Source organism: Acomys minous (assembly GCF_964271855.1).
Source record: "Acomys minous genome assembly, chromosome: 5".
Lineage (NCBI taxonomy): Eukaryota > Metazoa > Chordata > Mammalia > Rodentia > Muridae > Acomys > Acomys minous.
In genome coordinates, this window is record NC_140494.1 from 112,690,235 (window position 1) to 112,706,998 (window position 16,764).

General features: G+C 36.9%; 1 protein-coding gene across 1 annotated transcript in view; it reads right to left on the minus strand.

The window, feature by feature from the left end:
- DDX10 (DEAD-box helicase 10) overlaps positions 1-16,764 on the minus strand; it is a 129,054-nt gene that overhangs the window by 35,276 nt on the left and 77,014 nt on the right. The window contains exons 14-15 of the mRNA XM_084781378.1: positions 12,820-12,939; positions 10,080-10,250 (exon numbers count right to left, since the gene is read on the minus strand). Coding sequence (XP_084637504.1) covers positions 10,080-10,250; positions 12,820-12,939 — 291 coding nt within the window. The remainder of the gene's footprint in view (positions 1-10,079; positions 10,251-12,819; positions 12,940-16,764) is intronic.

Sequence of the window (16,764 nt, forward strand, 5' to 3'; positions counted from 1 at the left end):
CCTGGAGCTAAGAGTTAGAGGTGACTTCATATCACCTGATGTGAGCTACTGAGACAAAACTCAGGTCCTCTACAAGGGCAGTGTGTGCTCTTAACTGCTGAACCAGCTCTCCAATCCCTCAACGATATTTAAAGGCCAGGGCTGAAGCCTCAAAGTGACTCAGCAAGTAAAAGTACTTTCTGTACAACGCTGATGGCCTGAGCTCACCTCCCAGAATACACACAAAGGTGAGAGGAAGCACCTCTCCACAAAGTCATCCTCTGATCTAAACAAATGTGCCATGGAGTGTGAACTCCCACAACATAGTGTACCCATGAGAAGAAACTCACACTTGTATGCACACACAATGACAAAGTTAATAACTGAATAAAAGTTCAAACTTGTGAGCTATTAACTCAATGAATCCAGTATTTCCTTTTATATTTTCCTCTAATGACATCATGTAGGTGCGAGAGATCCACAGACTAATAGCAATGGAAGTGAATATGGCCGAGACATAAGAGTGAGTGTGTGGGAGGGGGAGACATAAAGAACAACTATCTTTCAAAATCTGGGTGAAACAAAGAAAAAGCAGTTTAAAACCAATCATTAGAAAACTGTTATCTTTTTTATCACTCACATCCTGCTATTCTCTCTTTGGAGCTCCTTTACCATAAAAAGCTACGAGCATTTTAGAAAGAAAAAATGGCCTTCAAACAAAAAAGCAGAAGAACAAGAAGTAGCATTACAGTAACCCAGGATCTGGAAATGGATACTGAGAAGCGCTTTTTTCTCTACTGAAACAAGAAAGGCTGTCACTTACGAGTCTGCGAGGAGACAAAGACAAAGGCTGGATTAGATACAAGTGGGACCTGAACATTAATTATTAGGCTCAATGACTGAGGTCTCAGGTCTCCCTTAAGTCACTTAGTTTACATAGTCTAATAAATTCCTTTTTAAAATTTCATCTTTGAGAACATACTGAGACCAAAAAACTATTTTATACCATGCAAAAAGACAGAATTTTATCTTTAGTTCTACTATGCTACAAATGATTAAGTAAAAGGGAAGCATGAAATTCGATAATGAAGGTCAAATTCACAAAGAAGAAAACAGAAAATCACATTTCAAGGTACAAACTACTCTCTCTATATATACCTACTATCTTCCTTTGAAGTCTCAGAAATGCTGAGCTTCACCTCGAGGGGAACAAAGCAAGTACCATGAAGCATGACTGTGGTCGGCAGTCAGGTCACGGCACTCGTGTTTTTATCATTCTCTGGTCATATGGAATTTGCAGGTTTAGAAATATATCTTGTTTTTAGCACATAATGGGAGCACAAACTATTTGAATGTATATCAAGCAACCCTGCCAGTTATCACATGAGACCAGAGGGGCATCTACTGTCACTTCAATATTACATTCATTGCTCTTTTGCGTGTACGGAGGGAGAACCTGGCTCAATGAAAGTATGTGCAAGAGAGATATAAAAGTTTTATGAAGACAACTCCTGTTCTGTAAGAACAAAAACCCAGTAAAGCTGCACCCTTCTCAGAACCACAAGACCAAGGTTCTTCAATGTATCCATATTCCAAGGCTAAACATGAACAGGACAGTGATACATAGAGCAGGGAGGGGTATGGGGATCTAGAATAATCTAACAAAAATGCATGAAAGCAGTCACTTCATAGTTCATGGCTAAAATCTCCACTGTGCTGCCATGCACCAGGCCTTATGATGTATGTGTATGGGCTTTGGGTATAGAGCAGAACAGAAACAGCTGAGCATCCTGTAACCATTGTGGTGTGTGACCCAGCCCTGTCAGTCCCATTTCCAATAGCACCAACCTCCCTGCTCTCCAACCATTCTCCATGTTAACCACCTATCCAGCTCTCAAATACTACATGGCATCTATAATTTTATATCTGTACAACAGAGAAAAAAGGAAGATGAAACATCTCAAAGATTTATCACACAACTGATGAACTAAAAGACTTCTCTCATGAGTGTCTGTTGGAGTTAAATGCCAAGTGCTCAGTATCAGTAGTCCCTTACCCTCATGATCTACTTTTTAACCTTAGTAAGATTTCTTACATAAGCAGGCTTGTAGTCTCTAATATTGCCTAGACTTTTAAATGGCAACACCCACTGGAAACTAGATTCTTGCACTAGTATCTACACTGCCATGCAATCATCATTCAGGAAAAAGCACTGGTCTGGGGCCCTAAACTATATGGTTAACTACAATGGTTATTTTGTCTTTGAATTTATTTGAGACTAATTACATCTCTTTGGAAATACAGCTTCCATTATTTATCACCATTGTGTCTTCAAAGCCCAATGCCCACTTCTACTATCTCCTTCTACATTTTTACTCACTACTTCAGAACTGCCCTGTAGTGTAAGACAATGTGTCATGGTTTGAGCTAAACCAAGTTTACTCAGTAGCAGGGACCCCAGTGAAGGCTCTATTTGTTAAGATGTGGGAACCTGTACATATTACTTGACTCTTCTAAGTTTTAATCTTATATTCTAGAAGGAGACTGGTTCTCTTATTTCAGAAGTTAATTGTAAGCATGCAATAGCTCACAGAGTATATAAAGTATTTATACAGGGCCCAGTTAACTAATGCTACTTGCTACTATCAATAGTGTCTTTACTATTTTTAACATGGCTTATAACAATCTCCTTATTTCTTGATCTGTCACATATGGTTTAAAATCAAGTCACCAAGATTCTTTATCAAATTAGTTCTGTGTCAACAACACATCAGATTTTCTAAAATGCCCCCTTAATGCTTTCCTGTTTTTCTCATGTTCACCACTAAGTGGAACCAAAGCTGGGCTTGCACCACTTTCTCAAGTAGTCCAAACCAATTTCTTGACAGGACTGTCCTCTTTAAATGCACAAAACAATATGAATAAAGCTTTCAAAGAGAACTCCAAAGAATGAGAGCCTTCTTCTCTGGGGTCCTTTCTCTGCGTCATCAGCTGTAATAGCAGAGATCAAGCAAAACACAAGTAATTTGGCAGAGCTAAAATGGCAGCACAGCACAGAGCAAAATGTTCAGCCCACTTCAGCAACAACAGCTTTAATGGATATCCCAAAACCTCTTGTCTTTGTGCCAGAGTAGAGCTGTCTTTACAATTCCCTCATTTGCTGATCCTTTCTTATGGAGAACTGTAATTTTGCAGCATCTTTATTTCTGATGAACATTTCACACTGTTCTATATAGAAGAGCCTACTGACTACAGCTACCAGTAAGTCTCAGAAATAAAACAGTGCAAACTCATGAAAAAAAATCAAATAAAACTGTTAAATAACCTAAAACAGTTAGAGAAGGCACCAGAAGTCCACGGGTAGTTACTCATTTCTATACAGAAGCAGTGTGTCTACTCCTATTTATACTATCATATTACATTTCTTTTGCCCAAAATAAAAAAATTAAAATCTTAATATTCATACAAAATTTTATCAATGAAGAAGCAGTATATTCTATCATTTGTGACAATCTATGGACATCATGATAAGTAAATAAGCCAAGTCCAGAAAAATATCACTGGTATGGAATCTAAAAAGCTAAGCTCACAGAAATATAAAATAGAATAATGATTAACTTTGAAGTGAGGGAGGTGTCTTCGTCAAAGAACATAAAATTTCATTCAGACATAATAGGTTCTAGGGATCTTTTGCATACAATGGTGAATAATTGAAAAATAATATTCTATATATTCACAGTAGCTAGTAGAAAAGATTCTAAGTGTTCATACTACAAAGATATTGTACCTTGAAATGATCGATGTTAGCCAAATTTCATCATTCTACAATGTATACATACAGCAAAACACCATGCTATACCTCTAAATATGTAAAACTATTCACATTAGAATATAATTGGGGGATGAAGAGATAGTTCAGTTGTTAGGGGATAGTGTTGGTCTTCCTAAGGACCTCAGTTCAGTTCCCAGCACCAACATGGTGGCTCACAAACATCTGTAACTCCAGTTCCAAAGATGTCAACACGTGTTTCTGGTCCCCATTAGCACTGCATACATGTGGGTCATAGACATACATACAGATAAAACACTCATGTCTTTAAATTTTTTTAAATACAGATTAAAATACAGTGAGACTTAAATTTCAAAAAATACAAAGAGAACTCTGTATCTCAGTTTTCTAAAGCTTTTAAGAAAAGGATGAATACTGCTGTTACAGAAGAAATTTGATAGCTTCCAGGTATTGGTAGACAAAAGTGTAAGTCAAAGATAGGTGTATAATACAGAGAATGAATACCTGGACCAACATGAAGACCTGAGACAATGGCTGAGGACATTCAAACTATACGGCAATTCTTATTTAATTTATTTATTTTGTGTATGAGTGTTTTGACTGCATGTATGTATGAATGTGCAAGCCTTGTACGCAAAGAGGCGAGCAAAGGGGATCAGATATTTTGAAACAGGAATTACAGATAATTGTGAGCCACTGAGTGGATTCTGGGAACTAAACTGGTTCTCTGCAAGAGCAGCACATGTTCTAACTGTTGAGCCATCTCTCCAGCCTCCAACAGCAACCATGACTTTTTAAAGGAAACACTACTGCCTAACTGAATCATTAAGTCTGAATTGTAGACATTTTTGTTTTGATCCCAAGTGTGGGTTATGTAGTGGATCTAAACATGTTTTTGTTTTTATCCCAAGGGTGGGATGGGGAACAGATTTGTGAGAGAACAGGTGATCTTTATCCACTAGAAGACACACCACCTCATGTGGGGGATTGGTTTTTGCCAACTGAAACACATCTTAGTACCAACTCGAGAGGATATATATATATATATATATATATATATATATATATATGCCCAAAACAGGAGGCGGGGCTTTTTGGGTCTTGGTATTGTTTGGCTGTTCATTGTTCTACTTCCAGACGCTCCTAGGGAGAACCATGCCAGAGAACACATCGAGGCTCCGTGTTCCATCTGCTGTTCCAGGTTCCAGCAGCAGCTTTGGTTGGATTGCTGGTCTGCTGAAATCCTGCCGACTACGCCAGGGGAATCGCTCCCACAAAGGTCTACTTCTCCTGTTCCCATTAACCTCTTTTCCCTCCTATCTAGGGCAGGTGGGCTGGAAGGGAGGTATAAGGATTAAAGAATCCCAAATAAAGTAGGATTGAAAAGGGACAAAGCCTACACTGAGCTCACTTAAATAATTATCTTTTAACATAAAATTATCATCCTGACATATTTCAAACATGCGTTTAAAAATTCTAAAACTTATGAAACCCCAAGTGACATCTCTTTATAAATAAGCCAAATGCAGAAACATGATCAGATTGATGGTGTTTCTTCCTCCCACATAGATTTTATTCAGTTGCATCCCATATGCATGGTGGGTTTTTTTTTTTTCCAAGTTTTACTCAACTTTTAGTGGATTTAGTGCCTGGAGTAAATTAAGGTTTTTTTTTAATATTCTCTCTCACCTTCTCTTGCTTTTTCATTTCATATATATATATATGTGTGTGTGTGTGTGTGTGTGTGTGTGTGTGTGTGTGTGTGTATTATACATTTATTTTGTGTATGGGTGTTTTGACTGCATGTATGAATTTTTGTTATATTCTCTCACTTTCTCTTTTTGATTTATTATATATATTATATATTCTAATATATTATCATTTATTCATAACTTTCATAAAATGTTCTTTATACTTTGAATCTGATTGTGTAATTTTTTAAAATTACTTCTGTTGACAGTTTCATAACTCATACCGATTACTTTCACATCTACCTTTTCTTATCCCCCTCCCTCACATTAGCAACCTTTCTCTATAAATCTCTTTTTCACCCACTAAGTTTAGCTAGGGCCATCTGTGTAGTCCCGGGTTTAGAATTATCTATTGGAGCCTAGTATGCTCACTATTGGGTACATTGACTAAAGACGATCAGCCCTCCTCTCTCAGAGGCTGCCACAGCTCAGCAGTAAGGGCAGATCCTGTGCTCTCCACCACAACCAACGGCCAGTCCCCAGCAGGCCTCATACCAATACGCTGTAAGTTCATCACTGCAATGAACGGGCACTGCCTAGAAGATGACATTTTGCAGACTCATAATTTTGCATCAAAAGTTTCTCCACCTTTTTCTGTCTCCAGGAACTAAATTTGAGTGATAGGCCTTAAAGTTAATACTATCAAAATTTTATTGGGACATGAAACTCTTCTCAATATACTATCACAGAACTGACATGCTCAGTGACAGCCTCAATGAAGACATACGGCACATCTTCAAAACAAAGGCAAACCTAAGGTTAGAAGAACTAAAACTGTCATTATAGAAATACACTAAGGGGTCTGGAGAGATGGCTGAGTGGTTAAGAGCACTGACTGTTTCAATTCCATGCACCCACATGACAGCTTATAAACTGTCTGTAATTCGAAGATCTGACACCCTCACACATACATATGTGCAGGCAAATACCAATGCACATAGAATAAAAATAAATTTTTTAAACATGCTGAATTATTTTAAAAAATACTATCTCAAAATCAACAATGTGTTCAAGTAAAACAATTAGAACAAAATAATGTGCTCAAGCTTAGAAAACAATTTTCACAGTAAGATTTGGCGGCTCTTAAGAAGTAAGAGGCCGCGAGGGAAGTAATCATCAAGTAGCAAATAACCTGATTTGCCATGAAGAGAGCTTCACAAATCAAAATTCTATTGTCCAACTTAAATCTAAAAATCTAGAAAATTGTACATTCATTACAAATTAACTGCACTCCTCATCATTTTCCAGATAAGGAAACTGAAGCCAAACTAGTGACTGATATTAGGTCCCAATTAGATAAGCAAGGCATTCTCAGGGCGAGGCATCTGCTGTTTATGGCCAAGCACTCCTTCAGCCAAACACTAAAACATGCCATCTAAGAAACTCTGATCTCTGGGCAGAAATATATTCCACAATACTGAGAGCAGACTACATAATGTCTTAGGTACCTACTTCATTATACATTAAATTCAATGTACTCAAAATGCATACTTTTCCATGTTAAAACACAAAAGTTGTGCACATAAGATGACTTTACCATTGAAAATTCTACCAAGAAACCAGTCATATTCCAGGCAGTGTTTGCACTCAGCTTTAGGAAATGACCCCTCTAGTTACTTGTCATTATGCTTTACTGAGTTAGCAGCATGGCAATTTTCAGGATTCTGTTTGGAAGGGATGTCAAGGGGCACCTTCTATAGAACACAACTGTTACATTCGGTTGCTTTTTAAAAGACTGGCTCTGTTCATTACAGAGGTGCCAGCTTCTAGAGTAGGATGTAAAGTCCTGGCTATACCTTGTTCAACTCTGTCAACACAGAATTGCTCTATTCATCCTGAAAGAATATAAAAGGTGTGCTATATTTCAACAGTACAGAGGAAAAGACCCGAAAAGTTGAAAAGAAAGTAAGAGAGGTGTGGAGCACGTCATATACAGAGGCTACTTTTCATGTAAGAAGCAGAGAATCTTCCGGGCAGGTATGATAGCACTCATTTGCAACTCTATTGAAGAGAGAGTAGCAGGGACCATCGCAAGTTCCAGGCAACACCAATCTACAAAGGGAATTCTAACTCAGCTTGAGCTAATGAATGAGACCATGTCTAAAGTAAATAAATATTAAAATACATATCTGACTTGCTACTATTTGCATAAAAGTAGTGCTCTCAAGTAACCTGGCACAGTGTTGTAAGGCATTAATAACAGTACTCAAGAGGCTAAAGCAGAGGGTGAGGAATTGGAGGTAACACTTGGCTACACAGCAAGTTTTAGGCCAGTCTATGGAACTGTTGAGACTTTGTCTCAACCAGACAAACAAAGGTGATTAATGTAGGTAGCTACCAGAAAAGAAAAAGAGGTGGGTATGGGTGTGAGCCACAATATTTGGTCATTTTCATCATCTTGATTTCAAGAACATGTGGATGTATTACTCATTCAGAGAATAACCAAAAAAAATCTACTTTGTACTGGTTTAAATACTTTTCCTGAGGACTGAGGATAATGTATCTTCTATTCTACCTTGACACTCCATAATGTGATTGCATGGATAACTAGCCCGCTTGAAATTCACTTTCTAAAAGTTCTAGTAATGATATTCTATAGATGATTTCCACACAGGAAAAAATAAATAATCTTCTTTTATGTAAATTATTCACATTTCTTTTACAGTTGATTACAATTTTTAAATAATAAAGCATAAAATATTTTTATAAATCAATTTAACTCCCAGATAAATTCTCGGAGCATAGTGTAAATTAAACTTTGGCAAACAAGCTGTTGAGACTCCTAGTATTTGTTACGATCTTAACATATAGCTAATGTGAAATTTCAATTTATATACTATACTAAAGGCAATACTTAGTTCTCTTAGTAACATAAGCACCCAGCCTCAGCCTTTATAGTTCAACCGGTTCTCTACATGTTTTTGGCAACACTCATTTCTGTCCCTGAAGCCATCTTCAATATACACTTTTTTCTTTGGTTCTGTCAAACAGTATCTAAAGTTATATCATATCTTTTAAAAATGGCCGGGCGTGGTGGCACACGCCTTTAATCCCAGCACTCGGGAGGCAGAGGCAGGCGGATCGCTATGAGTTCGAGGCCAGCCTGGACTACAAAGCAAGTCTAGAACAGCCAAGACTACACAGAGAAACCCTGTCTCAAAAAAACAAAAAAAAAAAAAAAAAAAAGGTTAACTCCTGATCTCTCTTATAAAAGAAAAACATGATCTGGTCCATTAAATAGTTACAAAGTTTAAAAAAAAAGAAAAGAGTGAAAATCTACAAGAATCCTTTTCAAAGTTATGTAAATAATAATCCCAAAAGTATAAAAGGCTTCTTAAATATAATTTAGTAACATGACTAGGATTCTCAAATATTACATTGTGCCATCCTGAAATCACTCACTACTTTAGAAGCATGCTGCAGAAACTTATTTTAAAATGTAAATATGCTTTAGCTCATCTACTGATTCATTAATCTAGTGGTTAATACCCATTTCTGAGGAGTTATATAATATGGCAGGACAATAATACAAATGTCCCCAACAAAGGTAACAGAAAACTGAAGTTCAAAGTCACCAGGGCCTTATAGAAATATTCTCTCTTATAAAATATCATCAAGTAATCATAAGGAAAAGATTCAGGAAACACTAGTCCTTCAGTAAGTTGATCAGTGAGCAATCCTTAGTCCATTCTTACAACAGATCACTAGTCAGTACTTAAAAAGACAAAAAGGGGCTAGAGACAGCTCAGCATGGAGACAGCTCAGCAGTTAGGAGCACCTCTCCTCTTTCAGAGGACCCAGATTTAGTTCCCAACACCCACAGCAGTTCCCAACTGTCTGTAACTTAGCTCCAGGGTATCTGATGCCCCCTTTTGGCTTCTTCGGGAACAAGTCACACATGTGGTATACATACATATATTCAAGCAAATACACACATAAGAGAAATATAAATCTCTTAAAGGTTTTTTTTTTAAAGGAAATGCCCTGATATACACCAATTTGGTGAATTCCCAGGAAATAACGCTAAATTTTTAAAAAGGATAACTCCAAAAGGCTATATATTGTATAATTTCACTTATAAAACATTCTGGTGATGACAAAATTCTACAAGAGGAGAACATGGGATATCTCTGTATTTCTACAATTACAAGTGAAACACCAATTATCTCACAATAAGAAATTTGCATACAGTCAGGTGTCAGTTATTTCATTGTTGTCACATATCAGATAGAACACTTAAAACCAAGAGAGTTACAATATAATCATACAATATAACCTCAACTAGGTGGCCCATGATTGATATGGACACTACTAACTGGCACACAAACTGTAACATTAAAATACAGTAATACTACTCAAGTCACTTAAACCGAGAGACTTCAGTGGCCAGTCTGTATTACACAGGCTTCAGCAGAAGAGCAAAAGGAACAAATAAGTGCCTATTCAGCCACAGAAGAAGTAACACTGAAAACAGTGATCAAAGTAATATTATCAGTGCACTTCTAGTGAACAGTTAAACATATTAGGATCATGGTTGTAATTCAATACAAAATGCTTACCCGATGCTTTGCCTTAATTTTCTTCCTATATTCTTCTTTGTCAAATTTGTCCTCTTCCTGAAGCCTTTCCTTTGCTTTGTCTAAGTTGATACCACCACTGTCATCACCTTCTTCTTCTTCTTCCACATCTTTTGTAGCACATTTCTGAATCTGTGGCCACTGCTGAACCAACTAAAGATAGGAAAGGGTAAGCAGAGGGCAGGATGAAGGGAATGGCTACAGAAACTGTTTGCTTTTGTGGACCTGCTTCAAATAGGATATATCCATACCTTTATCTTGCAATGTATTATTTTTTATACCAGCTCATAAACTTCAAAATTAAAGTAAGATGCCATAGAAAAAACCCTACAGCCAAGATAATATTGTCATTATACTGTAAGAGCATAATTAAAGGCTAAAACACTCCCCAAAATTGTTAATGTTCTGTTCTCTGTGCAACTAAATAAGCTCCAAATCATCTGTGCAGAGCAGAACGCTGGGTGACAATTTATCTCTTTTGAGCTACATTCAGGTACCTTGTATATGCCTCTAACACAGCTCATCAAAATGTGCTGTTTTACATTCCTGTTTCTTTTATTAGCCCGAATATCCTAATGGGTATCTATCTATATAGCTTGCTCATTCATCCTCAGAACTCGTAACAGTATGTGAAAATTGAAATTTGTCAATGAGTCACATATCAACTGGTATTACACAGATTAAAATAACTAACTATAAAGGAGAAAATTGGTTTGGGTTTCATGGACTGCTCCTGATTTCACATGGTTAAATTACGGGTAGGAACAAAGTGCTTAGTAGCTGAATCCAAAAGGAGACTTGGCGAGTGTTCTGGCTATTTTACTAGTTTAGTGTGTCATACTAAATAAATGTATTATGCTCTGGACACCTGTGTCCCTTGCAGATATAAGAAGAGGCAACTCAATAATCTCTGTTGTCTCACACTATGAAAGTATAAGCTCTAAACAATTTAGACAAAAATAATTCTAATGCTTTAAGTTAGCAACTGGTTTCCAGAGCATTTAAAATATGTACCTCTGACTTAAAAGTATGCTGATTAACTTCTTGCAAACAGAAATGTTCATTTAACAACGCACAGGTACTTATACATCTTTGCTACTGAAGCCATTTTACAAGATGAGATGACCACAACCTTGTTCTTATGGCAGCCAATGGTGGTGGTAAAAGGACATGGCAAACTGTGTCAGTAATCCCTGAGCCCCAAACAGCTGCAAAAAGGGATCCAAAGTGATGAACTGATAATACCAATTACTCCAACTTCTCGTCCAATTTGGTTCACAGAGGGAAATTAACATACCCTTCTGTGGATTAAACGAATAGCAGCCCATCTTTTAGAGGTTCACAAGTTTCAGTAGCATGCATAGCCACAAGCAGCTCCTCTTAGCAACAAGCACACATTGCAATATTACACAGTTAAGAGATTTATAATCATCTTGGAGCTAATTACTGTTATCTGTGCAGCTGATCTCTACAGCATGCTAAGCTCATTAGTGTGAGAGCACTCGTTTTACAGAGCACTAGACACAACTGCATTCTTCTCTAGCTCACTTCTCGATAATAATTTTACAATGATTATATTTTTCATGTATACTGGCTTCATCTTCCACTTTTAGCAACCCTGACTTACCCTGTATCTTGTTTTTCTGCAGCTCATCCTTATACCCCAAACAACATCAAGTTCTTTAACTTCCAAATGAAGATGAAGCGTGCCCCCTTTGGACACAGACTATTTCATCAACGTGGCATTGATAATGAAATGCTTTTTTTTTTAAATCACTATGAAAAGCTCTTAGTTTACTAGAGTAACAGAGTACTCAAAACATTATTCTGAGGGTTGAATACATGCTAGCATGGTAGCACAGGCTAGGAATTCAACAATGAACAAAATACCTTTCTTTGTGGAGAAATACAAAAGAAAGTTATAATCCTCAAATAAGAATGTGGGGTTATATTAACAATTTCTGTTAAAAAATGAAAAGGAAGGTTGAGAGCAATGAGATTATAATGTTACTGTGCGATGTTTAGATTAGGACGGTTAGGGAAATTGTAGGGTGGTGGGAATGAGGTCATGAGATGAAAATTTTGAAGGCTTTGTTCTACCAGGAACTAGTTTTCATTCTTTGGGGAATTTACCTGATGTCCTAGGTTTGCCTGGTCATTTGAAAACAAAACAGTTATTCTTAAAATAATGACCTCTTCTAAGAAATAAGATAGAAGTATGTATTTACAATCGGGCCCAGATAAAGGCAAAATGAAAAGGAAGCACCTAAATATAAAATTACTTAAAGGCAGAGAATCCCTTCCACGAGCCTGCCAAGCAGTGACCATGCAAGCACAGCATATATAACTGAGGAACTGCAAATCAGGCAGTTTACAGAGCCATGCTAAAGATGCTCTGGTAGGTAACTATGTTAGTATTCTTGTGCTTGTTCCCAGGTAACACGCTGATGAATAATGATGAGAAAATATTTTCTATAAAGAATGGAATTTAACATCATTTCACTGCAGGTATCACCAAGAAGAACTTCGGTTTATTGCATTAAGAAACTCTTGTCCATGGCCACACAGCTAATAAAGGCCTACAGGAACATAAAAAGGAAGCTACCAGTGTGCTGAGAGACTTTTTTTTTTTAAAAAAATAACAAATGGCCTGTCAGCAAGAAAGCCAAGCTCCATAATCCCTGAGATGTAGTTCAGAAATAGCATATTTATAGACTCTTACCTCCCCTTCATCAGTAAATGTTATTTTCTTGTTGACTTTAAAATTTCTCTTCATTACTTTTTTTGCTTCTGAAACTTTGGTTAATTTTTTCTTGACACTGGATTTAGAGGGTTCTTTTTTCTGTGTAAACGGAGAAAAGAAGGAATTAGAAAAGTAGTTGCAATATAACAACAAAAAAAAAAAAACTTTCCAAAAATGACTACACTTTCTATTCTCATTGGTAATTACAAGCACCTAAAATACTGTCCAGAAACTGAGCTATGTGGCATTTTAACTAATAGCTCCCTGAAGGCTAAAGGGGATTTAAATGTGAATATGACAGGCATTAGGCAAAACCTTTCATTTTGTTCTATTGCTAAAGCTGTACTGTTTAAAATGCTTCTGCAGCAGAAACAATGGGATAAAGCAAGAAATGGTCATAAGACAAAGCTGTTTCCCAGGTAAAACAAAAATTGTATTAAATTGCAAAGTGCAAACTTAAATTTCTATACTAGGAAAATGTAAACTTAAAGCAAAATGACTAATACAGTATTTGCAACTCAACATTCTGTCAGCTATAGAAATTTCCTATATGAACTCTGGAAAATATCCTATGACAACTAAATTGAGCCCAAAGACAAGAAGGATTAGCAGTACTTAACAGACTGTACTGTTTGAACAAAGCCAACGCTCTAAGACCACCAAAGCATAGCACTGAGAACCCGAAGCTACTGCTCACTTATCCTAAGTGAGTAACTGAGTGACTACTGAGGAAAGGAACAGGATCATGGCATGGCTTCTATGATGAGTGACAGGGAATGACTCATGTTTTTGAAATGTTGGATAACTCTCCGTTAACTACAGCCAGTAATAGCAATTGCCAGTACTTGGCTAAAACAGCACAGCTCCTGTTACATGAAGAGACAGAATGAGAAGCTGGTGTTTGGTACAGGGCTGCAGAGATGGCCCAGCAGCTAAGAATGAGTATTCCTCTTCTACAAGACCAGAGTTAAGTTCCAACACCTATGTAGGAGGCTCACAACTGCCTCTCCATGAGTTGCGATCTCCAAGGATACCAGCACATCCTTCACATGCCCACACAGACATACGCAGTCACAGTTTAAAGTAATAAAAATAATTTTTAAAAGTCTTTGGCATAGTAGTCAGGAAAATGTGTGGAAAACTTTGCAATTATGAATTGGGGAGGGGATTAAACTCCTTAAATTAAGGATACTAATAGTATCCTAGTACCATCTGACAGGCTGTGTGAAAAGACTGGCCAATAAGAAAACATAAAATATGCTGCATTATACGTATTTTTAATCTGGATACAAGCTATTTCACAGTATACTAGACTGTGAGCTTCCTAGCTTTTAATTCTGTACTACAGTGAACCAACTACTCAGAAAAGGCAATAAAGATGAATTAGCAAGGGTCATTAGAAGTTTTGGGAAGATGCATAACTGTTATATTAGGATAGTAAGCATGCACAAAATATTCCTTTCATAAATAGTCAATTTTGAATAAATTAGACATACTAAATTAGAAACAACAAACTTACTAAAATAGTTTATGATGTTATTAATATATTTTAGACAATTTTCCATGTTTGTTATTATCCTGGATCGTTTTATGTCATCTTCACACAAGCTAGTCATTTGAGAAGAGGATCTTTCTTCAGTGAGAAAGTCCTCCCTAAGACTAGCCTACAGATAAGTTTGTGATACATTTTCTTGATTCATAATTGATGTGGGTGATACCACCCCTGGACTGGTGGTCCTGGGTGCTATAAGAAAGCAAGATGAGGGCTAGGGAGATGGCTCAGAGGTTAAGAGCATTGACTGCTCTTCCAGAGGACCTGAGTTCAATTCCCAGGAACCACATGGTGGCTCACAACCATCTATAATGTGATCTGATGCCTTCATCTGGCCTGCAGGTGTACATGCAGGCAGAACACTGTATACATAATAATAAGTAAATAAATCTTTAGAAAGAAAGAGAGAAAAAGAAAGAAAGAAAAGAAAAGAAAAGAAAGATGAGCAAGCCATGAGCAAACCAGTAAGCAGCATTCCTCCATGGCCTCTGCATCAATTCCTGCTTCTAGGTCCCTACCTTGAGTTCCTACCCTGACTTCCTTGGGCTACAAGGTATAAGATAAAATAAACGCTTTCGACCCCACGATGCTTTTGGATATGGTATTTGGCACAGGAACAGAAAATCTAACACAGATATGTAAACTATATAATGCATACAACAAAATTATAAGTTCAAGAAAGTTGTGTTGACACTGATGTTTCTGTTATATATGTATTGCTAACAACATTTTTATATTTCTCATTCTTAACTTCTACAATCTATAACATTTATATTATTTCTCTAGCAAAAAGCCAATGTATACTTAGTAAGCTACTAGCACATTTAATTCATAAAAGGTTTATGAGAAAATCTGCTTATCAAATAGATATTAACATTAATATACTACAATCTAACTTATAAGACTTCCATAAGAAAATATATTTCAAATTATTTTCCCCTGGGAAAACCCTTCAGCCCTCCCTGTGACTCTGTGGCTGTGTCCAGCTGATTGCATGAAGGCATTATTTGCTACGCCTACTCCTCCAGATCTCTCTACCACTCTCTCAGAGACATGTAGGTATCTTTCTCTGTGAATACTGCCATCTCACTTCCTCAGAGCAATCAGATGAAGGAAAAACTAAACGGAAAGGACTACAGCGGCAGGCAACTTGTTTATCTAAATAAAATGCTAAATATAAAAACACAAGGAACAACTAAGTCCCTCTTTCCTTCACCCCATTCAGAATTCCCATGCAACTTTTCCTCACAAAGCTTTGTCAGAGACTTCTTCCAACTATCACCTGGATTTCCAACTTTATTATTAACTTCTAGCAGATCTTTGTAGTTTTATGGTGAGATAAACTATTTTTGTTGTTGTTTGTTTGTCCTGTTTCTGTTTTCTCTGTTTCTGGGATTCTCTGTATAACAGCCCTAGCTACCAAGGAACTCACTTTGTAGATCAATCTGGCCTTAAATTCACAGAGATCCACCTGCCTCTGCATCCCCAGTGCTAGGATTAAAGGTGTGCTGTGTGCCACTACCACCCATCTTGGTAACATAAGACTCTGGATTGCCTGATTTTCTGTCATCAAACCTTGTGTAAAGAAAAAAGCAATCAGACAGATCAACTGATATAATCATTACAGTATAAACATATAACCATAAACTAGCAAAATAAAAATATTAGCAAGTAGTGTGAGCAAATTTTCCAAGATGATGGTAATTTCCACCTTGATAAAAGTTTGAGCTACACAAGGATACATTTCAGCCAACCTATCAAATGTTTTCAATTCTGATTTGTCACTTTCTTGTATGGCCTGAGGATTTACACATCAAAACGTACTGTCAACAAAAACTGAACTCCAGCTAACACCATGCAATCTGAAAAATATGGGAAAAATGTAGTGACACTGGCAATGTGTTCAACACATGGCAATATGATAAGGGAAATATTGCAAATGGCTAATTATAAAATTTGGTACTGAGTATATTTGCATCCAATAATATAGTTGTTGCAACTTCTCTGGATACTTAAAACTATTCTTAATAAAATACTAGAGTCCAGTCCCTAAGAACAGAAAGAAAATGTCAGCGCATACAATCCTAATACCATAAACTGACCAACTGGAATAAAAGCCAGTAAGAGAAGAGGCTAGAGAGATGGCTCAGAGGTTAAAAACACTAGCTGTTCTTACAAAGGTCCTGAGTTCAATTCCCAGCAACCACCTGGTGGCTCACAACCATCTGTAATGAGATCTGGTACCCTCTTCTGGCCTGCAAGCAGAATACTGTATGTATGTATGTATGTATGTATGTATGTATAAATCTTTTTTTTTAACTCGGTAAAAGTAACAGCACACTCAAGTGACACAAGTCTAGCTCATGAATCCA